Here is a 24077-nt window from a genome sequence, read left to right as displayed (position 1 = left end):
CAGTAGAATGGAGAAATTTACTCAAAACTTCTGGATTTACAGAGTTCGATGCGTGGGAAGTGTGCCTGAAACTAAAGGAGAATGGACTGCTTGCCAAACCCACACATGGAGACATAATCCGTTTCGCTCCTCCACTCGTCATCACGGAGGAGGAAATGCGTGATTGCATTAGGATAATAAAGGAGACTGTACTATCATTTGCGAAGAGTTAGCTGTAGACACTTTGTCCTCTTGACATTCAAGAGATGGATGAACATTACAATAAAGATAACTTGTGTGTGTATTATAATCTTTGTCAAAATAAAGTTTATTGCTCTCTACAGTGCTATTATGAATACCATAAGTAACTGAAAATCGTCAGCATGTTGACGTATAAGTACAGTATGACAATTACCCTTTTTGACTTAACAGACTTAGAAGCACCATCAAAACATGTATTACGTTGAAGGGAAAAAGGAGTGTGAAACCTTAGTTTCCACCTGCCTTGACTCCTACGGTGTCAAGAGATATGAGATCGTCGGAGACGTAATGCTATCTCAATTTTTGTAAAAGACTGAAGAAAACAGTAGTTGTCTATTTGTAGGAATCATTACAAAGTATCACGACAAAATATCAGTAGATTGGAACACATTTTACTCGAGGTATTTTAGAAATATCATGACATCTTACTTGGCATTAGGAAAAATAATTTGTTTTGTGAACCAAGACATTCTTAGGATGTACTTGAACCGAGGAATTAGACGATTAGTAATTGCTCTGCTCACCTCTTACTTATTTTATACGTCTAGTTCTGTAGGGCTAAATAGAGGAGCAAATCTCCTAGGTCAAGGAATGTCTCAGTACATGAAATTACAACGTAAAAGTAATAACAGATGAAATAAAATGGTTATGAAATGAAAAAAGACAAGCTATATGAAATGAAAAAGACAAGCTATAAGTTCATGTAAACGCAATCAGCAATAGAACACAGGAATCAGTTTAATTTTTCAAGGAAATCCTTGACGGAATACGAGTGACCCATGAGGAAACTCTTCAGTTTCGATTTGAAAGCACGTGGATTACTGCTAAGATTTTTGGATTCTTGTGGTAGCTTATTGAAAATGGATGTAGCAGTACACTGCACACTTTTCTGCACAAGAGTCAAGGAAGTGAGATTCAAATGCAGATTGGATTTATGTCTAGTATTAAGTGAGTGAAAGGTGCTAATTCTTCGGAATAAGCTGACAGTGTTAACGATAACCGACAGTAAAGAATATACATATTGAGAGGCCAGTGTCAGAACAGCCAGACTAGTGAACAGGGGTCGATAAGAGGGTCGCTAACGTACACCACTTACTGCCCGAAATGCCCGTTTCTGGGCCAAAAATATCCTTTGAGAATAGGAAGTGTTACCACAAAATACAGTATCATACGACATAAGTAAATCAGAATAAACAAAGTAGACTGCTTTTCGTGTCGAACTATCACTTACTTCAGATACAATTCGAAGAGTAAAAATGGCAGCATTAAGTATTTGAAATTCAACTAAATACCTAGGAATTACAATTACAAAGAAATTGGAAGGACCACACAGAAAATGTTGTGGGGAAGGCAAACCAAAGACAGCGTTTTATTGGCAGGATACTTCGAAAATGTAACAGACCTACTAAGGAGACTGCCTACACTACGCTTGTCCGTCCTCTTTTTAGAGTACTGCAGCGCGGTGTGGGATCTTACCAGATAGGACTGACGGAGTACATCGAAAAAGTTCAAAGCAGGGCAGCACGTTTTGTATTATCGCGAAATATGGGAGTGTGTGTCACTGAAATGACACAGGATTCGGGCTGGACATTATTAAAAGAAAGACGATTTCGTTGCTACGGAATCTCCTCACGAAATTCCAATCAGCAACTTTCTCCTCCGAATGCGAAAATATACATAGGGAGAAACGATCACCACGATAAAATAAGGGAAATTAGAGCTCGTACTGAGAGATGTAGGTGTTCTTTCTTTCCGAGAGCTTTACGAGATTGGAATAAGAGAGAATTGTGAAGGTGGTTCGATGAACCCTCTGCTAGGCACTTAAATGTGATTTGCAGAGTATCCATGTAGATGTAGATGAAGATCCTGAACGTGGGCTTTCCATGGCAATTTACTATCTACCTGAACACCTAGAAATTTGAACTGTTCAGTTTCAAAATCGTATGTCAATTCTGTGAAATTAAAACGTCGGGTTTTGTTGAACTGTATGTTAGAAACTGTAAAAAACCGAGTCTGACTGTGATGTATCGTTAGTTTATTTTCTACAAGCCATGAACTTACGTCATGAACTGCACTATTTGAAAAAATGTTCAAATATGTGTGAAATCTTATGGGAATTAACTGACTGTGCTGTACTCTTACCCAACATCACAGCCATTATCAACACTGTGAATAATGACCTTTTGCTGTCTGTTATTAAAGTAAGGGTGAATCAATTGTGAGCTACTCCCCGTATTCCATAATGGTCCAACTTCTGGAGCAATATTTTGTGTTCAACACAATCAAACGCCTTAGTTAAATAAAAAAAAATGTCTAACGTTAGACACCTGGTGTTTAATCCATCCAGTACCTCACAGAGAGAAGAAAATATAGCATTTTCAGTTGTTAAACCACTTCTAAAGTCGAATTGTACATCTGATAGCAAATTATGTGATATAAAATGATCAATTATCCCTATACACACAGGCTTTTCTATAACTTCAGCAAACACTGATAGCATAGAAATAGGTCTAAAATTGTCTACATTATCTCTTTCACCGTTTTTATACACTACTGAGTACTTTAATCGCTCAGGAAACTGACCATTCTTAAATGAAGAATTACAAATATTGCCAAGTACAGGGCTAACATGTGAATCACAGTACTTTAATATTCTGCTAGGCACTCCCAGTCGTTAGTCTTCAGTGATTTAATTACTGACTTAATCTCCCCCTTGTCTGTATCACAGAGGAGTATTTCAGACATCAATCTCGGAAAGGAATTTGCCAACTGTTGTGATTCCCTGTAGAAACTGAACTTTTATTTAATTCACCAGCAATGCTCAGAAAATGATTGGTAAATACTGTACGTGTAGCGGATTTGTCAGTAACAGAAATATTTTTACTACGAACTGACTTCACATCATGGACCTTGTGCTGCTGATAAGACACTTCCTTCACAACTGACCATATAGTTTTAATTTTATCCTGTGGATTAGCTATTCTATTTACGTACCACATACACTCCTGGAAATGGAAAAAAGAACACATTGACACTGGTGTGTCAGACCCACCATACTTGCTCCGGACACTGCGAGAGGGCTGTACAAGCAATGATCACACGCACGGCACAGCCGACACACCAGGAACCGCGGTGTTGGCCGTCGAATGGCGCTAGCTGCGCAGCATTTGTGCACCGCCGCCGTCAGTGTCATCCAGTTTGCCGTGGCATACGGAGCTCCATCGCAGTCTTTAACACTGGTAGCATGCCGCGACAGCGTGGACGTGAACCGTATGTGTAGTTGACGGACTTTGAGCGAGGGCGTATAGTGGGCATGCGGGAGGCCGGGTGGACGTACCGCCGAATTGCTCAACACGTGGGGCGTGAGGTCTCCACAGTACATCGATGTTGTCGCCAGTGGTCAGCGGAAGGTGCACGTGCCCGTCGACCTGGGACCGGACCGCAGCGACGCACGGATGCACGCCAAGACCGTAGGATCCTACGCAGTGCCGTAGGGGACCGCACCGCCACTTCCCAGCAAATTAGGGACACTGTTGCTCCTGGGGTATCGGCGAGGACCATTCGCAACCGTCTCCATGAAGCTGGGCTACGGTCCCGCACACCGTTAGGCCGTCTTCCGCTCACGCCTCAACATCGTGCAGCCCGCCTCCAGTGGTGTCGCGACAGGCGTGAATGGAGGGACGAATGGAGACGTGTCGTCTTCAGCGATGAGAGTCACTTCTGCCTTGGTGCCAATGATGGTCGTATGCGTGTTTGGCGCCGTGCAGGTGAGCGCCACAATCAGGACTGCATACGACCGAGGCACACAGGGCCAACACCCGGCATCATGGTGTGGGGGGCGATCTCCTACACTGGCCGTACACCACTGGTGATCGTCGAGGGGACACTGAATAGTGCACGGTACATCCAAACCGCCATCGAACCCATCGTTCTACCATTCATAGACCGGCAAGGGAACTTGCTGTTCCAACAGGACAATGCACGTCCGCATGTATCCCGTGCCACCCAACGTGCTCTAGAAGGTGTAAGTCAACTACCCTGGCCAGCAAGATCTCCGGATCTGTCCCCCATTGAGCATGTTTGGGACTGGATGAAGCGTCGTCTCACGCGGTCTGCACGTCCAGCACGAACGCTGGTCCAACTGAGGCGCCAGGTGGAAATGGCATGGCACGCCGTTCCACAGGACTACATCCAGCATCTCTACGATCGTCTCCATGGGAGAATAGCAGCCTGCATTGCTGCGAAAGGTGGATATACACTGTACTAGTGCCGACATTGTGCATGCTCTGTTGCCTGTGTCTATGTGCCTGTGGTTCTGTCAGTGTGATCATGTGATGTATCTGACCCCAGGAATGTGTCAATAAAGTTTCCCCTTCCTGGGACAATGAATTCACGGTGTTCTTATTTCAATTTCCAGGAGTGTACAATGGCCTTCCTAATAATATTTTTAAGCACCTTACGATACAGTTTGCAATGGGCTACTGTAGCTTGATTGTGACTACTTCTAACAGTTTGATATAGTTCCTACTTTGTTCCACATGATATCCTTATACCACCAGTCTGCCACCCAGGCGGTCTTTTACTGCTAGTACCCTGGTTAGAACATTCTAATGGAAAGCAGCTTTCAAAGACTAATGTGTTAAGGAAAGCATTATATTTCTCATCTATGTTATCACCACATTAAACATCCTGCCACTCTTGATCCTTAACGAGGTTTAACAAACTCTATTGCCGTTGGATTAGCTTTTCTACATAGTTTGTAATTATACATAACATTTGAGTACAAAAACCTTTTAGTGTTAAAATTTTTGCATCGTAGTCTGAAAGGTCATTCAGCCTTTTACTAACAGAATGCCCATCTAGTAATAAGAAATGAATAAAAATATTGTCTTTGACTGGGCTACTGTTCCCCTGCTCCCTAGTTGGAAAAAACACAATCTGCATCAGATCATATGAGATTAGGAGATCTACCAACATCCTTTCTCTTGCACAGTCACATACAAAATTAATATTCAAGTCATCACACACAAGTAATTTTTGGTACTTCCTACAAAGTGAACCAAGAACCCTCTCTAACTACAGCACAAATGCTCTGAAGTTAGGGACCTATAAACAACAAGAATTAGAAGTTTAGTTTTACTAAATTCAGCTGCCCCTCACAAAATTCAAATACCTGTTCAGTGCAATGCCGTGATACGTCTGTTGACTCAAATGGAATACTGTTTTTTACGTACATCGCCACTCCCCCACTCCGCAAAGATCTCCTTGAAAAACAGCCAGCTCATCTGTATCCTAGTAAAAGTAGCCTCTGAATTATCAAATTATTTTAGTGGTGCTCCGATATTCCAGTAACATCAGTCAACATCCATAAGAAGTTCACTAACTTTATGTCTAATATCTCTTGTATTTTGATGAAATATGCTAATTCCTTCTCTACTTTGATACCTGACCACCTCTGTAGGCGATTCCTTTGTTAGAGGGACGTCCTTTAAGCAGGTATACCTATCAGTTGATTTAAATCTAAAAAGGGTGCAGATCTAACACCAACGACTACAGGAATTTTTCCATGAGTGATCCCACCACCACCCACTACACTCTCACCTACATGCTCTGCCAGCCTCCCCTTCCCATACGTACTGAGGTGCAGACCATGCCTAGTGAAACCCGATCTACTGATAGAGCTGGCACCAATGCAGTGTGAGCCATGCCCTCTGCCATCAGTGCCTTCTCCAGCTCCATGTCAACATGCCTGAAAGCAACATTGAGATGAGGCCGATCATGACGCTGAAACAGTTGCACGAAGTGCACGTTAGTGCCACCTGTTTGAGTAGCTATCTTTACCTGGTCACCACCTAGATCACATTCCCCATCCCTATCAAGACTATTCCCTTCTCCATTCACTATCACTGCGTGATCCTCCTTCGTAAAATTCCTAAATAACTTCCCTAAGCTGTCAGTGACCTGAGCCAACCGTGCACTAGGCTTCACATTGCTGGTGACCTGGTACTCACTCCTCAACAACTCCTGCAACTGCCGGACCACCCCTCTGCCATGAGAACTACCTATCAGCAGAACCTTCTTTCTGTTGTAATTTGCAATTGACTTAGGCTCCGTAACTGCTGAGGACTGCTGCAAGTTTCCTACACCTACAGCTGCAAGAGGCTCCTCTCCACTCAACTCCGACAATTGGTCAAATCCATCGGTTACACAAGTACAACTGTCTGAATATCTCCTCCTCCCAGTTGCCTTCTTACCAACTGGCAGTTCCCATTCTCCAGCACCCTTCACCCTCGTCAACCTATCTAGTTCCTCCTTTGCGTCTTGTAACTGCACCTAAAGGGCACAGATCTTACGCTCCTGCTCCTATATCAAATTATTTCTGCTACAAATTCAGCATTTCCACGAGAGGATCCAGCTAGAATGCCCACTGGCTTCCCCACTGCATTCCCCCCAATGAAAATACTTTGAACAAATCTCAGACTGTAACCCACTTCTCACAAACCTACGACAAAGGCCAGACTTCTCACTCATGGTAAAGTTTTAACAGTTACGGAAACAAACTAAACGTCTACGTTACCTAAGTTACGTTACAACAGTAGAACTATTTAAAGAATTATCAATAGGGTCTCTAAATTGTACTGTTAAACAACAACTAATCTCAATACCACCAACACTTCACATAATTTCTTAGCTAAAATCAAAACTTCAAGTGGCCACTGGAACAACGAAATTAAACACAGTGAATCAAAATGTTACTGAAATATTTCACTGCAAACAATCAGAAACTTTAGCTGAAAACTGCTGTACGGAATTTAATAAATGACTTCAACGCACAAACAACTCTAAAAAACACAGTGGGCGAAAGTTTCCGAAAGTTTATAAAACCGTTATTTAGCCAGAAACTGCACGAGACACCGTGGAAACCTACTAAATTGAATAACTGAATAACAGTGTAAAAACAGCTTTTTCAGAACTTAAGAACTGCTACAGCTGCAACTGCACGCCGCGAAAAGCAAACACACTGTTTTAAATGACAGCATTTTCCACTGGTCCTTAAATTTTCTTGGAATTTATTTTTTCGATCCTTCTAGTATTATTACGGTAGTCTGTCTTAAACGAAATTGTATACGAAGGCAAGGTTAACATAGACAGTACTAGTTCGCTTGTAGGCAAAGTACTTTAATGTCCTGGTGACAGTCATAATATGACTGTCATAGTATAGCTGGGTATACACGAGAAAGAACTTTTGTTTGGGCTCCCACAGGAATGAACATCGTTGAATTTTGCCTAGATTCCTGCTGAGTATAAGTAGCTTTCGGAGAAGACTAAAATAATCACCATGAATACGATCTTCAAAAGGTGGAACAGAAAGTATGGAGGAGTTACCAAGGCCAAAAAGTACTGAAAACGAGAAATATTGTATCAAACAATATGTAGTGCAGTATTTTAATCTTAAGCCAGTTCAGAACAAATAGAAACCACAAGCTAAAACATTGTAGAATACACATTAAGTTGAGCATAACTAAAAAATGTAAATTTCAGTCATGACAATTCTGCACTAGTAGGGAATTCATTGGCATGAGGCGAGTGGAAATTATCAACAAATGTAATCCGCAAAAAAAAAAAAAAAAAAAAAAAAAGTTCGATAAATATGTGACGTATTCAGAATAAATTCTTACTGTGCCTGAAACTGGGTGCCTACAGGTAGTGTGTACTATCAGGTAAAATCTAAAAAGCAGAATAGTGTAATTGTGTGAAATATTGAGATGTGAAGTAGCCCAGTAATTGAAAAATTAAAGAAAGTTGGACAGGAAGATAAACGTTTAAGAGAAAATACCGGTGTTATTTCCTTAGGAATTGTTCTGTACTGAAAGAGATGTATACAACAGGATTTTTCAGGCGTTCCAATGATAAGGAATGATAACATGGAGGACGGGAGGACATTGTCAGCAAACACGCAGGGCAAACGTCTATACAGAACTCATAATGGTGTAATATGTGGAAAAGTCAGAAGGGCTTTCTTCAGTACTTGTTGATAACTGGCGGCTGATGATTTGTGAAGAACTGAATTGGAAACTTTGTGCAGTAGCGTAACGTTGTTTACAGTAACATCTTCCAGATTTTTTCCGACTGTACTTAAAGTATACTTTATAACTACGTTAATCACTCCTACCTTATTATTCACTGCATTATATACGAGTTTACTATCGTATTAATACCATAAAAAGAGAAGTACCCATATTATCCTCTCATACAAGTTTATTTTTATGCATTCTTGATGAATTCCATGAGTTAAAGATGTGGGCACAGTTCGCGAATGGACACTTTTACATTGGGCCATTGTGATTCAATGAGTTTTATTAACAATTTTTTGCATTACAGGATATGTGATTAAATGTACTAGCACAACAAATAATAATAATAATAACAATAATAATAACATAGTATGTCGCACTTAATTTAAGTGATCCCGTACTTAGTTGTTCACATTACACAAAATAAGTTATTTTCTAGACCATAGCTATGAGCTGAAAAGGAACCCCAAAATTTAAAGCTTAACATATGATAAATGTTTTAAAAAATCAATGTTAAATGAAATGTGCATACGAAACTGTGACAATTTAATAAGTAGACCGATCAGTCTTCCGCTTTAAAGCAAGTAAGCAGTTTTCATCTGGAGAAGTAGTGGAATCTTGATACCAGGAATGAAATTCATTGCTTGTCAAGGTCAGTTCTCTCGGCCGTAAACAAGCAGCCCTTTCCCTCTCGCCCTCTGTTCCGTTTAAGATTGCTTCTTTACTGATGGTCGTTATGTGTGATGGCTTCAGCACTGAATGACAGTTATGGATGAATTCTTCTGCTCAATATTATTACATTCAGCAGGGACCTCGTTTCACTAGTCGCAATCCTGAAACAGCAAAAGTGAAGATTTTAGTATCTCTTGCACTACTAATAATATCAATATTCATGTCTCGATATGCATGATGCAATTTTGATCTGCTTAATTACAGGAAAACGTTAATATTAACTGAAAATCGTATTGTCAACAGTATATGCAAAGTGTTAGTCTATATCAAACTGAACGGTTTCTCACATTCACACTACATGGAATGCAGGTTAAATGGAAGAGAAGACATCAACATACAAACATGCTAAACAAATGAGATTTTTAAATGAAATTAAATGCAGCTACTCTCTGCTATGCTGAAAAATGTGCAGCGTTGCCCAGAAAGTAATGCACCACATTTTTTCTTCAATAATTCTGTATTGAACATAATGAGAATTACACACACGAAAGAATGGTGTTTTGTCTACACACCCTATTTTTCCAAGTAATCTCCAACCTGTTCTATGGTCTTCCTCCAGTGCAAAACAGGGGCATGTATTCCCTGTCGGTACACACACTTTTGAATATCCAAGAGTGCGAGTGATTGCATCCAGCTACCGAGTCGTAATGCATCTGTCATCGCGAATGACATCAGCTCGCTGCACAAGTCAAATGTGACAGCTGTGGATGGTCTTCCCGACCGCTGCAAATCGTTGAGCTCCGTCGAACCGCCTTCTGAAGACCTCACCCTCCGTGCCCAGCGACTAACTGTACTTCTGTCGACAGCAGATGCTCCATAGACTTTGCACGAGCGTTTATGAATATCCCCACAGTTTCTTTCTTTGCAGTAAGAAATTCAATGACGGCACGTTGCTTGTAACGTACTTCACCTACAGACGCCATTTTGAAACTGTCCTGCACCTATGCTATCTGTCGGAAGTGACGGAAATTACGCGCCTTCACTCAGGTGGCTTCAAATCGCACATTCGTAACGTGTCGCATTCATAACATTGTTTTCGGCTGAGAAAAATAAGTGATGCATTACTTCTGAGTAGCCCTCGTATGTAGACATAATTCCCATAATATTCTTTTTTTTTGTTCTAGAAAATTGATATCTATACCACAGTCTAACATAACAGTCGCGACACTCACTGCTGTAAAAGTTGTTGCCGTTTGACAGATGGAGCGACACTAGCGCTCCAAGCGGCGGGTAAGGTGAACGTCAGACGCGTCGTAAGCATAATGTTTGTTTGCATCCATTTCCTACGTAATTTCCGATTTATTCGAGTTATTTTCTTGCCTCCAAGAGTTTGTGTAGTATCAGAAGGCATATACGTTTCTAAAAATGATTCTAAAATATGCGCAAGTATGGACAAAAACCATGAATAAAGTGGCAAGCTACAACACATTCGTGAAGAAACACTTGTGACATTGGACAGAATTGCAGCTTACCACGTTGATATCAAAAGAATATAAACACACAGATTCACATGTAAGAAGCACAGACACGTACCTCTACATGCTAAAGCGATCGACAGCTCGTTTATCGTTCTGTAAGCTTACTGTGTTTGTCATTGTCGCCTGTTGCCACAAGTACGACCTTCATCTTTATATTACTCTAAGTGGGACAAGCAACTGCCAAATAGGGGGAGACATATGCTGAAAACACTATAATGAGCTGATTACATTACATTTCACGAAAAACCAAATATTTGAATAATTTTCAAACAATCTGTCTGTAGGCACTTTCCTTGTCCTGTAATAGTTTCGCTTCTGCACATTCTGACACTTCACACGCTTTTGTAAGACACGAACAGCTGCACTTAATTTAACCACTTCATCGTCAAAGCAGGTCTGTGTTGGTGATTCACACGAATCTGGCACTGATACATGGAGAGTCGAAATGGCTGCTTCTGTGTCATAGGACTGTTTTACAGCTTTAGATTGACTGTCGATCTTTGTAGCAGTTTCTTCTTCATCGTCAGTTGAGGGGGTTTATTTGGAATGTCAAACAGTGTGGGTACTGCATTCCAAACGAATTTGTTATTGCCTGCGTTCATGAACCGGTTTTGTTCGAAATGTAGCGAACAAAAGCTAATATTATTATACAGTTAAACTGGGTCTTTCTTCATAAGGTCTTCTCGTCTGCTATTAACTAGCCATTTTCTGCTCCTAAAACGAAACATTCATCATTTATACATATATAGTTTGCAAGTGAATCCTGACGATACAGTTTAGTAACATGATGGTATATACCTCCCAGGATCCTTAGGAAACCTAAAAAAAGACAGCTGTGGTGTCTTCTTCCTGTTGTTGCTGCAATTTATTGCGCTACAAACGCTCCCGATGGTAAAAACCATTGTATAAATCAAAATAAACAATCACTATTCGCTTTCACGATCGCGCCGAACTTACAATTCAACCTGCCGGCCGCTTGGGGCGCTGCTGGCGCTGTAGCAACAAAATAGAGGCGAAGTGTCGCGACTGTTATGTTAGACTCTGTCTATACTAAGGTACCACACTATTACACAGCGCATTAAGTTTAGTATTTCTTGAAAGTATATAGTATTACACATGCCATAACATCTACAGCAACTGAAAATTGTCTCTACGAGATAAATTTGTAAGTACAAAGTTTGTCATTGGTCCCTTTTGAAAATTATTCTTACAGACTTTAGCTGTATCCATGTTTGAAGTGCAGCTTGTTTCTTGGAATGGCAAGGCATTATCCGAGCCTGCTAACGAAATACAGCATACTGAGGGCAAATAACTTGTTATGGAAATAATTACCCAGCCAATCAAAGGGAGACTGAACGTCTTAGACAGGAGGTAAGAGAATAGTCAAATAAATTATAGGAAATACTTATAGTCGGTAGATATCCCTCTTTCTATGCAGACAATATCACACACTTAAAACAAAGGTTACCGGTACTGCATAACAGATACAAAGTGAATTATAAAGTCACGGATAGGCTGATGTTTATAGAAACACACTTGACTACAGAAGGGCGAAGTAAGGAGCCTTCGGTAAGAATTTCTGTATAACGCTTTCAAGGAATCTCAATAAAAATATAAGCTATGAGGTGCACAAAAATTAGTATCAAAGTAGTTATTGACGATTTTTTTATCCAGTATATGGAGCATCTTGACACAGGTTCCGCAACCGTAATAGTGATTTTGAATAAAATGCCAGTATCAGTTGCATTTTCCTTTATTTTAAAAACCACAGCCGGTTTCAGCCCCCAAGGTCCTTACCCAGTGGTATGTCAGGCCTCGTAAGGGAACACAGGACGACACAGAATTTGCAAGTCAGTTCGCCCCAATCTTAACCATAATCTACCACAGGTTTTTTGAGCATTGAAATATTATCTGTAATTGGAAAAGAACACACACTACACCCATCCACGAAAAAGGCTACTGAATGAATCCACAGAACTGTTGTCCTGTGCCAGTGGTTATAGGAGGATCATAAGACATTCTCTCAGGTAAAATATGAGAGCGTGCTGAAAAGTAATGATTCCTAATTTTTAATAGAAAATTCATAAAGATTTTAAAATGAAACAAACGTTATTAACATTCTACAAATTTATTCTTCACGACTCCATATTTCTTTTTGAACATAGTAACCTTGGCGATCAACACATTTCTCTGAACGAGAGACCAGTTTGTTGGTACAATCACTGCAGAATGTATGACTTTGTTGACAGGGCCAAAACCTCACCTCTGCTTGCACTGTTTCATCATTACTAAAGTCAAGTAGTCTTCGATGGTGTTTTTAAGTTGAAAATCAGATGGGTCCAACTCGAGATTGTGTGGAAGGTAATCGATGGCAATGAACCCAAGGGTCGGATTGTTGCAGATGTCGCAGCGCTCTTGTGTTTTGGCATTGGCATGCTGAAGGAGAGGGTGTGGACTAACTCTTCTGCGGTTAGAAATTCCATTAAAGCACGCTGTTTCTCACGCACCGACATAATTACGTTAAGGCGCGTTTACATTGAGTTCGCAACATTGTTCGTAGCTAGCAATTGACTACCGATGTTCGCAACATGTTCGCAACACAAAATCAATGTTCCACGGCTGCGTCGGTAGAGATCAAAGAAACATTGTTCGTGGCCTACTACCACTAAATTCCGCTACGCAGCGTTAGTGTTCGTTTGCTCTGAGTGAGTGCTTTGGTGTTCGTTTTGCTGGAGTGTAATGGTGCGTTTATTTTATGTGCCTTCATTTTTATTTGAAATGAAGTGGTCACGAGACAAAATTTTCCAATTGATATCGCTCTATGAAGCAGAGGAGTGCCTGTGGAATGTACGTTGCGCAGGTTACAAAAATACTAAAATCAAACATGATTCTTTACAAAAGGTTGCTGCGGCGCTTGGCAACAGCAGCAGTGACGTGAACAAAAAAATTAAATCTCTCTTGTCTCAGTACCGACGAGACCAACGAAAAATAAAGGAAAGTAAAAAATGTGGATGTGGTACTGACACACTTCAAGAAACGAAGTGGTTTGGATTTAAATACCTACGTCTCCTGGATGATATGGAACTATTTGAGATATGGCTGGCTTTGATAGGAGTCTCCTGATGCCAGAAAACGAAGAGTAATAGCAAGTCTTTGGTTCACAGGGATTGCTTTTCTGAAATTTGTGTCTTTCTTTGAAACAACTGGTCCTATAATATTCAACAACATTTCAAAATCTGACGGTGATATCCTAGTGAAGTTACGAAAGCCAGAACCGTCTTCCAAATTCAGCTCACAAAGCATGTCAGAACCGTCTTCCAAATTCAGCTCACAAAGCATGTCATTCCCGCCACGTCTTCAATAGTATGTTTTGGTCCACCAACGACGACTACGTCGGTTTCTTCGTCTGTTCATTTCGTTAAGTATTATTAATGCAGCACCAAATGTCATTAATTCTTCCTCTTCACTTGACATAGCGTATCTCTTGATGTGAATACACAAAGTAACTATCGGTTCACCGCAGCAGACTAAGTGAAAAAGTAGAAATGTTGGTTGTTGGTGTAAACGGGAATGCGAACAACGAACAATGTTGCCAACATGTTGAGGGAACAAGTTGCACACAATGTTCAAACAAAAACATGTTCTCAGCTCGATGTAAACGCGCCTTTACGCATCGCCATTTTACACGCTACAATTCGGAACCCTCTAGCGGCAGAGGATTGCAACTTACGTCAGCGAAGCGGAAAGTCGACCGGGTAACATGCTTGTCATGGAATACGTAACCGATATTGAGAACAGATGAAAAAATTCGGAGGGATTACTTTTCAGCACGCCCTCCTATAATTATCTACCATGACCAAAACGGGATTTCCCATACAAAAAAAGTCATACATTTCGTGAAAAGAAAAAATTTTCCCCCTTCTGACGAAAGTTCTCTTGCGTAACAAAGGGTACTAAGCGATTAGAGAAAAGTCAGTACAGTTTCCAAGGAGAATGATCACATGAATAAATATAATTACAGACCAATACAGGAACGTGAATCTGTTGTAGAACTCTGGAACGATTTTCTGCCGTCGTTAAGTGGAAACAGATACCTTGAGAAACTGGGCTTGCTCTTTTCGTCCATGGCATCCAGAGCGCCGTAGAAAATGACGCTCAGTTCGATGCCACCTTGCTTAACTTTCTGAAGGCATTCCAAACAGTTTCGTGTTGTCACACAATGGACACAATAGGAGCTTACCGAATATAGCAGTAGCCTTGAGACTGGATTCAGGACTTTCTTTCAGGTAGAATTCAATACGTCGATTTTAGCGGGACCAGAAGACTAGCGAAATGTAGCAAGTCCTGGAGGGAACCAGCTACTGGTGCAGGGACTGGCAGTTGACCATAAACATAAATAAACTTAACACGTTTCACGTAAATAGGGTAAGAGATACATTGTTGTTGCACATGATTTCCATAAGCATTGTTTGTCTGAAACCGAGCTTGATCTGTTCATCCGATGATATCCACGAGCAAGTATATATCGGAGTTCAGGTTTCAGCTGTGTTTCTTGACTTATGTACAGTTCTGCATCGTCGTCTATTGAACAATCGGAATTCTTTACGGGAACGTGACTTAACTGAAGACTTCCTAACAAACAGAGCTCAGTATGTTATTAAGTCAGAGCCATCGCTATAAGTGAAGTTAGTGCCCGATGGACCTCAAGCTTGTTGTGGTGAGGTGAATGTGTACAATCTGGTGGAAAAGATTTATGAAGTTGTTCGCAGAGAACACGTTGTGTAAAGGAAAGATGACATCGTAAGAAATTTATTCAGAGATATTAGCAGAGATCAGCGCCACAGCCAAATACATATTATAGTCACGACAATCCTGCTCATTTTTATTATACAGTGTGTTGTATCCTAGCCAGTAATGCCACCCAAGCACGCTGCCAAAAGGTTGGCAGCATCAAAGTTCGGACGCCGTCCGCATAAGCAGCGCCAGCGAGAGAGGAAATCGCCGCAAGTCTGCGCGCGCCACCGCTGGCTTCTGGCTTCTTAAGCGCTGGAGTCGCGAGCGCTAGTACAGTTCTGCATTCACCGCTCAGTTGTATACTCGCCACCGAATTGTGTACTTGCTAGTCAGTTGTGTGTTCATCGCGGCAGAGTTGTTGTTTGCCGTCAGCCGACGCTGACCTAGCCGCTCCGACTCGAACTAGACAGATTTCTGTAGACACAGAGTTCACTACTGTGTTTGTGTATCTTCGTAAATAAAGATGAGTACCGACTTTTATTTAATATGAGTGTTTGGGCTTTCATCTTTCTGTTCACTGTTCCAGCGGACCGGTCGGCCCGCTATTAAAAGTGTGGCGGTGACTTCGTAAGCCATTTCTACAGCCAAGTGTTTGTCGCTACGAACACCGCCACAAAACTGGCGACGAGGTCTTCCGAACTCGTGTGCAGGGCTGGTTCAACTTGTTCTTGTTATACTAATTATAGCGATAAAATTTTGGGGGCTGGTTTAATTTGTGTTCACTATGTCTGCCGAATTACAACAGTTGATCTTGTTACAGAGTCAGCAAATACAAAGTCTGGTGGAAGCAATCGCCAAACAAGCGGCTAATCCTCCAACACAAGAGGAACAAGCACAGGCAGCACCACAGTTCCGGGCTTTTGATGAATCCAGAGAAGAATGGCAAGAATATTTCGCGCAGTTGCAGGCGCACATGACAGTCTACAAAATCACAGGTACTGAGCGGCAGCTTTATTTAATTTCCACTGCAGGCGTGGAAATCTATCGACTCCTTTGTAAGTTGTTCCCGGAATCCCAGCCAGAAGCTTTAGACTATGACGTTGTTGTTAACAAGCTTGCTGAGTATTTCGAGTCGCGAGTTCATGTGGCAGCAGCCCGATTCAAGTTCTTCAGATTAAAGAAACTGCCACATCAATCTAATAAACAGTGGTTAACAGATTTACGGGGCCTCACCCGTCAGTGCCGATTTAATTGTGTGTGTGGAGCTTCCTACAGTGATGTCATGTTACGAGACGCTATTACGCAAAACATTGCAGATTCTCGTATTCGTGCTGCTATCTTAAAGTTGCCTGACCCGTCATTAGAGACTGTGATGAACATCATTGAAGCCCAAGATATTTTTGACTATGCTGAGTGTGAGTTAGATCAGCCATGTATTTCTCAAATTGCCTGTGCTAAGCAAGTTATGTCACGCCCGCGGCCCCACCGGCAGAGTCAGACTGTAAACACTAGCCGGCCGCGTCATGTTAAACACATTCGTCAGCCGCGTGTGCAAAATGATAAAGTTAAGTCTTGCCCTAAGTGTGTTCTTGCTCATCCTCGTGAACGTTGTCCGTTAAGAAACGCGGTTTGTCACTTTTGTCAAAGGAAAGGACACATCCAGACTGTTTGTTTGCGTAAACGCAAGTACAATTCTAGTGCTGCCCAGCCCATGGATATTCATGTTCTTCAAAGCCAGCCCGCCCAGAAGGTCGCGTTTAAAGACTCTTCCACGGTTCGTGTGGGTAATAAACTTGTTCGCAATAAGCCACCCACCCAGCCCTCTGCTATGCGACCCAAGCGTAATTCTAAAGCTGTAAACAGTAATGTACAGACTGCAAGTGAAGCGGGAGTTGTTGTTCCACCCGCCCAACCCACGAGTTGTCGTAAGCAGCGAACACGCGCTAAACGCGCTGATTTTGTGTCTTCCGCCTCCACTGCACCGATCCAGAGACAGTGTAATAAACTATTTGTGAAGCTACGCATCCAGGATAAGACCTTCAATTTTCAATTAGACACTGGTGCGTCTGTGACTCTCATAAATAGTGCTACGTATGCGGCTATCGGCCGCCCTAAACTTTCAGCGGCAAAACATTCTTTGGCTACTTATAGTGGAGAACGAATTCCTGTGTTAGGTGTACGTAGCGTGCCAGCCACATTCCGTGGCAATACAAAAACAGTTTCATTCACAGTGCTCCGCGCTACAGACAGTGTAAACATTTTCGGATTAGACTGTTTTGACTTGTTTGGCCTGTCTATCCAAGACAATGTGTTGCAAATTAATTCTGTTGTTGTTCCTCAAGACAGCATAACCGAGTTGTGTAAACGATACAGTGACATATTTAAAGACGAACTAGGTTGTGCTGCGAACTTTGCCGCTCATATTACGTTAAAAGATAATGCTCAGCCTCGATTTTGTCGTGCTCGTCCAGTGCCTCACGCCCTCCGGGCACCTGTAGAAGATGAACTTCGTCGTTGGCAAAACAACGGTGTTATTCAACCCGTTTCAGCGAGCCAGTGGGCTTCTCCCTTAGTTATTATAAAGAAACCGTCTGGCAAGTTACGTTTGTGTGCTGATTTTAAGTCGACAGTGAATCCTCAGACTGTCATTGATTCTTTTCCTTTGCCTAGACCGGACGAGCTGATGGATAAGTTAGGGGAAGCTCGTTCTTTTCCAAAATTGATCTCCGTGAAGCGCATTTGCAATTGCCCCTCGACGAGCAATCACAACAGTATTTTGTCATAAACACGTCGTTGGGGTTGTTCCGTTTTCTGCGTTTGCCTTTTGGTTGTGCGTCAGCTCCAGCTGTTTTTCGGCGTTTTTTGTCACAACTTCTGGCTAGTGTGCCATCGTGTTGCAACTATTTAGACGATATTGTTGTGTCCGGTCGGACGCCTGCTGAACATTTCCGTAATTTGGAGTGTTTGTTTAAAGTGTTGTCTCAGGCAGGCCTACGTTGCAACATCGATAAATGTTCATTTTTCCTTACGGAGATGGAGTATCTGGGACATGTTATTAATGCTCAAGGCATTCATCCCTCCCAGTCACATTTAGCAGCTATTCGTGATTTGCCCGCCCCTCGCAATCTGCATGAATTGCAAGCAGTTCTTGGCAAATTGACATATTATATTAGGTTTATACCTAATGCATCACAGATTGCTGCACCGTTGCATCGTCTCCGCCGTAAGAATGTTCCGTTTGTGTGGTCAGCTGATTGCCAATCAGCCTTTCAGCAGCTTAAAGAGGCTTTATTGAATGATCGTTGTCTGGTCCATTACGATCCTAACAAGCCTCTGGTGTTAGCTTGTGATGCCTCTTCTTTCGGCCTCAGTGCTGTGTTGTCTCACCGAGTCGGTAACACCGAACGTCCTATTGCGTTCGCATCTAAATTGCTAAACAAAGCTCAGTGTAATTATAGCCAATTGGACAAGGAAGCGTTGGCTATTGTGTTCGGTGTCACAAAATTCCATCACTACCTCTATGGTAGACCATTCTATTTAGTAACAGATCACAAGCCCCTGACGTCACTGTTTCATCCGTCTAAACCAGTTCCTCAGCGGACAGCTCAGAGACTACAACGTTGGGCTCTTTTGTTATCACAATACCAGTATGAGATACTGTATCGCCCTACAGCTCAGCATGCAAACGCTGACGCGCTTTCTAGATTGCCGATTGCTGCGGATGATGTCTTCGATTCCTCCGAAGACTCTTGCCATCAGATTGACGCCGATGAGCATCAATCCCTCCGGGATTTTCCGATTGATTATCGTCAGGTGGCACGTGAGACAGCTACGGATCCTCATCTGAGGTTACTATTACGTTTTGTTCAACGTGGTTGGCCGTCCAAGGCAAAGGACATATCGGATCCTGTGGTTCGTCGCTATTATCCGCAACGTCATCTGTTGTCTGTTTCGCACGGAGTTTTGCTGTTACGCACCGAGAATGACCAGCTTCGTGTAGTGGTTCCCCAAGTGCTCCAATCCAAGGTCCTCGACTTGTTGCATCAAGGTCATTGGGGAGTGGTCCGCACCAAGCAGCTTGCCCGCCGTCATTGTACATGGATCGGCATTGATAAGCAGATTACGCAGATGTCTACAGATTGTTCGACGTGTGCGGAACACCAAGCTGCTCCGCCTCAACGCTATTTTGAGTGGGCACGCCCTGCCGGTCCCTGGCAGCGAGTCCATATTGATTTCGCTGGTCCATATTGGCATTCTCGTTGGCTCATCGTGATAGATGCATTTAGTAATTTTCCGTTTGTTGTGCCCATGCAGTCTACAACGTCTGCACAAACTATACAGGCGTTGACTTCAATTTTTTGTATTGAGGGTCTTCCAGAAGTTTTAGTGTCTGACAATGGTCCACAATTTACCTCTGCTGAATTTGAAAGTTTTGTTCTGCCAATGGCATTCGCCATGTTCTTACTCCGCCGTTCCACCCTCAATCGAATGGTGCAGCGGAACGTTTTGTACGCACATTCAAGGATCATATGGACAGCCTTCGTGCTACGCACTCTCGTCAGCAGGCCCTCATCACGTTCCTGTCGTCGTACCGGACCACACCACGCGACGGCCCTTCGCCTGCGGAGCTTCTCCACGGCCGTCGCCATCGCACCCTACTACAGTTGTTGCACCCCCCGGATCGACCCGCCGCTTCTGAGCATCGCACGCGTTTTCAGCGCAACGACGCCGTTTTTTCAGAGTTTATCACGGTCGCCGTCGTTGGGAACGTGGTACCGTGATAAGTGTCCAGGGTCGAGGTTTTTATACTGTTCAAGGTGCTACTGGGGTGCACAGGAGGCATCAGAACCAGTTGCGCCGCGCTGGCCGCCCGGATTCTGCCGCTCGTTCTTTGTCCACAGATTTGGTCCGCGGCGGGTTCCAGCCGCGCCTTCCGACTTCGCTGCCGCCCCCAGGGCAGCAGCAGCAGCAGCAGCCGTCGCCGCTACCACGCCGACAGCCCGTCCCGTTGATGCCTCCCGCGCAGCTTCATTCGGGAGCGCCCCAGGTGGTCGCTCCGGCGCCTGCGGTCCCTCTTCAGTCGCCACCGCCTTCGGAGCTGATGGACGTCGACCCCTCAGCCGGGCCGCCTTCCCAAGCGGTGGCTGTGCAGCCTGTCCTGCAGCCGCTTTCCTTGGGCACCCCCAAGGAGTCTGACACCGCAGCGCCTTGTCCGGCGCCCACTCAGCAGCCGTCGACGCAGCGTCAGGAGACGCTGCCTCTCTTCGTGGGTCCCGACGCCCCGTCGCGTCCAGTACCAGAAGCTGCGCCCGTGGTCACAGGCGTGCACCCTGACCTCGGTTTTCAGTCGGTGTTTCCCGGGGCCCCGCGCAGCCAATGCTGGGGTGCGGACCGGGGACTGCCACCGACAACAGTCTCCGCCCCGGTCTCTTCTGCTACGCCTGCGGCCAGACCCCTCCCCCGCCGTCGACGCTCGCCACGTCATTATTCAACGACGGTGCGGCGATTTGGGGGGGAGGAGTGTTGTATTCTAGCCAGTAATGCCACCCGAGCACGCTGCCAAAAGGTTGGCAGCATCAAAGTTCGGACGCCGTCCGCATAAGCAGCACCAGCGAGAGAGGAAATCGCCACAAGTCTGCGCGCGCCACCGCTGGCTTCTGGCTTCTTAAGCGCTGGAGTCGCGAGCGCTAGTACAGTTCTGCATTCACCGCTCAGTTGTATACTCGCCACCGAATTGTGTACTTGTTAGTCAGTTGTGTGTTCATCGCGGCAGAGTTGTTGTTTGCCGTCAGCCGACGCTGACCTAGCCGCTCCGACTCGAACTAGACAGATTTCTGTAGACACGGAGTTCACTACTGTGTTTCTGTATCTTCGTTTATAAAGATGAGTACCGACTTTTATTTAATATGAGTGTTTGGGCTTTCATCTTTCTGTTCACTGTTCCAGCGGACCGGTCGGCCCGCTATTAAAAGTGTGGCGGTGACTTCGTAAGCCATTTCTACAGCCAAGTGTTTGTCGCTACGAACACCGCCACAAAACAGTGCGACAGCAGCGCTCCAAGCGGACAAGATGTTATACTTCTGAAAACGACATCGACGAACGCGAATAGTATCGTTTATATTGACTTGTAATTTTACAATAGGAGCTTATGTAGTGCCATAAAAATGGCAATAACGACAAAATTGCGCCACATTGGTCTTTCTTTAGTTTCCTTAGGATTCTGTGAAATATGAAACGGTACGTTACAGGGTCGTTTATTTACGATTCTCGTGTAACATACAAGACGTTTGCTGAAGAATGTCATACTTCTTTAAGAACAAAAAAGGTTAGTAAATACCAGAAGACCTGACTTCTTGCAGAGGGACGTCGTATATCTACACAATAACGCTCAGTTTTGCTCGTTACACTTACACCCAAATCAATGAATGTGGAACGTAGGAGACTTGTGTGGAATGCAGTACCCACATTATTTAACGTGCAAAATTAGCCACGACAGCGCTAGCTGAAGGGAAAACCATATAGATGTGGCAATAAAACGTATAAATCAATAACAAGCTCTTTCCCAACGCAAAAGAAATCAATTCCACACTGTTGCTTCGTCTCAGTCACAAGCGGCGAGAATCAACAACACTTTCGCTTTTGATGCAGAAGTAATTACAATTACAAAAATATCCGCATTTTAGAAAGAAAATTGAATTGTAAGAATTTGGGAATCATTAGACTGCATATAAAATTGTTATGTGTCAAGAAAAGTGCCTATAGTAATAATAACGGGCAACAAAAGAAATATATGCTTCTCATCCTTAAAGCGGTAAGCTGCAGTTACACAAGTTCACTTATTCGAAAGTATTTCTTCATGAATTAAGTTCCAACTAATGACACTGAATAAGTGAGATTAAGCTGTTTTACATTTATTTCACGGTTATTCATGTCTCTTAATAATTTACTAAAGACTGGCAGGCAAAAATATAATTATTATATTGTTAATTAAGTAGAAAAATTGTTAAAACCAAACATTAATCTTATGGCTGCTTTCTCGCTACTAGGGGCGCTAATGTTGCTGTAACTGTCAGACGGCAACAACCACAGTCTAGACTCTGGTAACAACTTTCACGGGACTGAGTGTGATCAGCACCAGGTGCAAAGATTGGCAGTTCATTCTTGACAAACAGGTGTAATGCAATGAGTGTCTTAGACTAGAGATGACACACACCGCACATGACGTCACTATATTGAAACCAACATCTCGCTCAGCTGCCTAGTGGCGGCAACCATTTGCAGGCGACTTCTACAATACTGTTCATTTTATTACAGTGATTAAATCTTGTGCAGCGATTGGTTGTGACGAGGGCTGTGCGAAAGGAAATCATATTTCGTTCCACGGGAAAACACAATTGTCGAAAGTACGTCTCTGAATTTACAGGCTGAAGCTAAGGAGGGGTACTGCTATCAGACAGATGCGAATGGAGTTCTGTTTGTATCACTTATCTATAAATATTACGAACTGAATGGTAAGGGTCATAGTATAACTAGCTTTTGGAAAGAAAAGTTTGTCATCAGGTTTAAAACTCGATGAATGAAGACGAATTTGAGACTTTCCCACTTCCATCAACATGAGAGCGAACTGTTTCTTTACAAATTTGGCACAGTAGTAAAAATAAATGTAATTGTAAACTGAATTTACATTTCAAAAACGAGAGAAATCCTTGAAGGACGGAACAATATCTTATATGGGAAAAGTGTTTGCAAGAAGTATGCACTAAGACGTTGATGTTCACATGATAACAGTTGAGCTACGGAATTATACATGGCCCAATCACATTAACGTGACCACCCCCTATATTCAACATCGACCACTCGCAGTCAGCAGGTGGCAGCAATAGCAGTGGTGGGTATACAGGGTGGGTAGACAGGGTGTAAATTTTAAGTTGACAAACCAGAATAACCCAAAAAAATAAGCTTCACACGGAAAAATGTGTAGAATCCAATGTTGATTATTTTCGAGGGGGACATCTGCTGATGCTAAAATTAGCCCGCCACCCCAGCCCCCTGGGAGTGGGGTGTGAGGTAACTTAAAAATTTCAAATGGGAACCCCATTTTATTGCATTATCAGATTCTACATAAAAATACATACATATTGTCTTGAACATTTGTTTTGATTCTTGGTAGTTGGCGCTGTAATTCAAGAAAGCCCATGTTCTCATTTTTGCGTGGAAAACGGTTACGGATAAATAAAAAATACTCGTTTAATTAGTAAATTTTGATTCACTAAAGCTAAAACTCTCCTTCTCTCCCCATAGTATGGGATTTGAGAGAGAGGAATTAGAGTTTTACAAATGTTGACCCACATATTAATTTTTTCCCCAGATTCGGTCAACATTTGTAAAACTCTAATTTCTCTCTCTCAAACACCACCCTATGGGGAGAGAGGGAAATTTTTAGTTCTAGTAAATCAAAATTTACGAAGTAAATAGGTTTTTTTATTTATCCATAACCATTATCCACGCAAAAATGAGAGCATGAATTTTCTTAAATTTCAACGCCAACTACCAAGAATCAAAGCAAATGTTTAAGACGATATGTACGTAGCTTTTTTATGTAGAATCTGATTCTGCAATAAAAATGGGGGTTCCCATTTGAAATTTTAAAGTTACATCCCGCCGCACCCCCAGGGGGCTGGGGTGGCGGGCTAATTTTAGCACCAGCAGATGTTCCCCTCTAAAATAATCAACTTTGGATTCTACATAATTTTTTGTGTGAAGGTTATTTTTCGAGTTATTCTGGTTTGTCAGCTTAAAATTTACATCTTTTATAAAG

General features: G+C 42.8%; 1 protein-coding gene and 1 long non-coding RNA gene across 3 annotated transcripts in view; one reads left to right on the top strand and one right to left on the bottom strand.

The window, feature by feature from the left end:
- The window catches only part of LOC124790944 (ornithine aminotransferase, mitochondrial), an 88343-nt gene extending 88021 nt beyond the window's left edge, over positions 1-322 (top strand). For both annotated transcript variants that reach the window (XM_047257822.1, XM_047257823.1), the window contains exon 7: positions 43-322. In XM_047257822.1, the coding sequence (XP_047113778.1) occupies positions 43-212 (170 nt within the window). In that variant the 3' untranslated portion in view covers positions 213-322. The remainder of the gene's footprint in view (positions 1-42) is intronic.
- An 8258-nt stretch (positions 323-8580) lies between these two features.
- LOC124803695 overlaps positions 8581-24077 on the bottom strand; it is a 254035-nt gene continuing 238538 nt past the window's right edge. The window contains exon 3 of the long non-coding RNA XR_007017232.1: positions 8581-9148. This is a non-coding gene — a long non-coding RNA (uncharacterized LOC124803695). The remainder of the gene's footprint in view (positions 9149-24077) is intronic.

The sequence above is a fragment of the Schistocerca piceifrons genome, chromosome 1 (assembly GCF_021461385.2).
Source record: "Schistocerca piceifrons isolate TAMUIC-IGC-003096 chromosome 1, iqSchPice1.1, whole genome shotgun sequence".
NCBI classification, from domain to species: domain Eukaryota; kingdom Metazoa; phylum Arthropoda; class Insecta; order Orthoptera; family Acrididae; genus Schistocerca; species Schistocerca piceifrons.
Note: the sequence above shows the minus strand (reverse complement) of the source record. Positions and strands in the feature narration are given on the sequence as shown.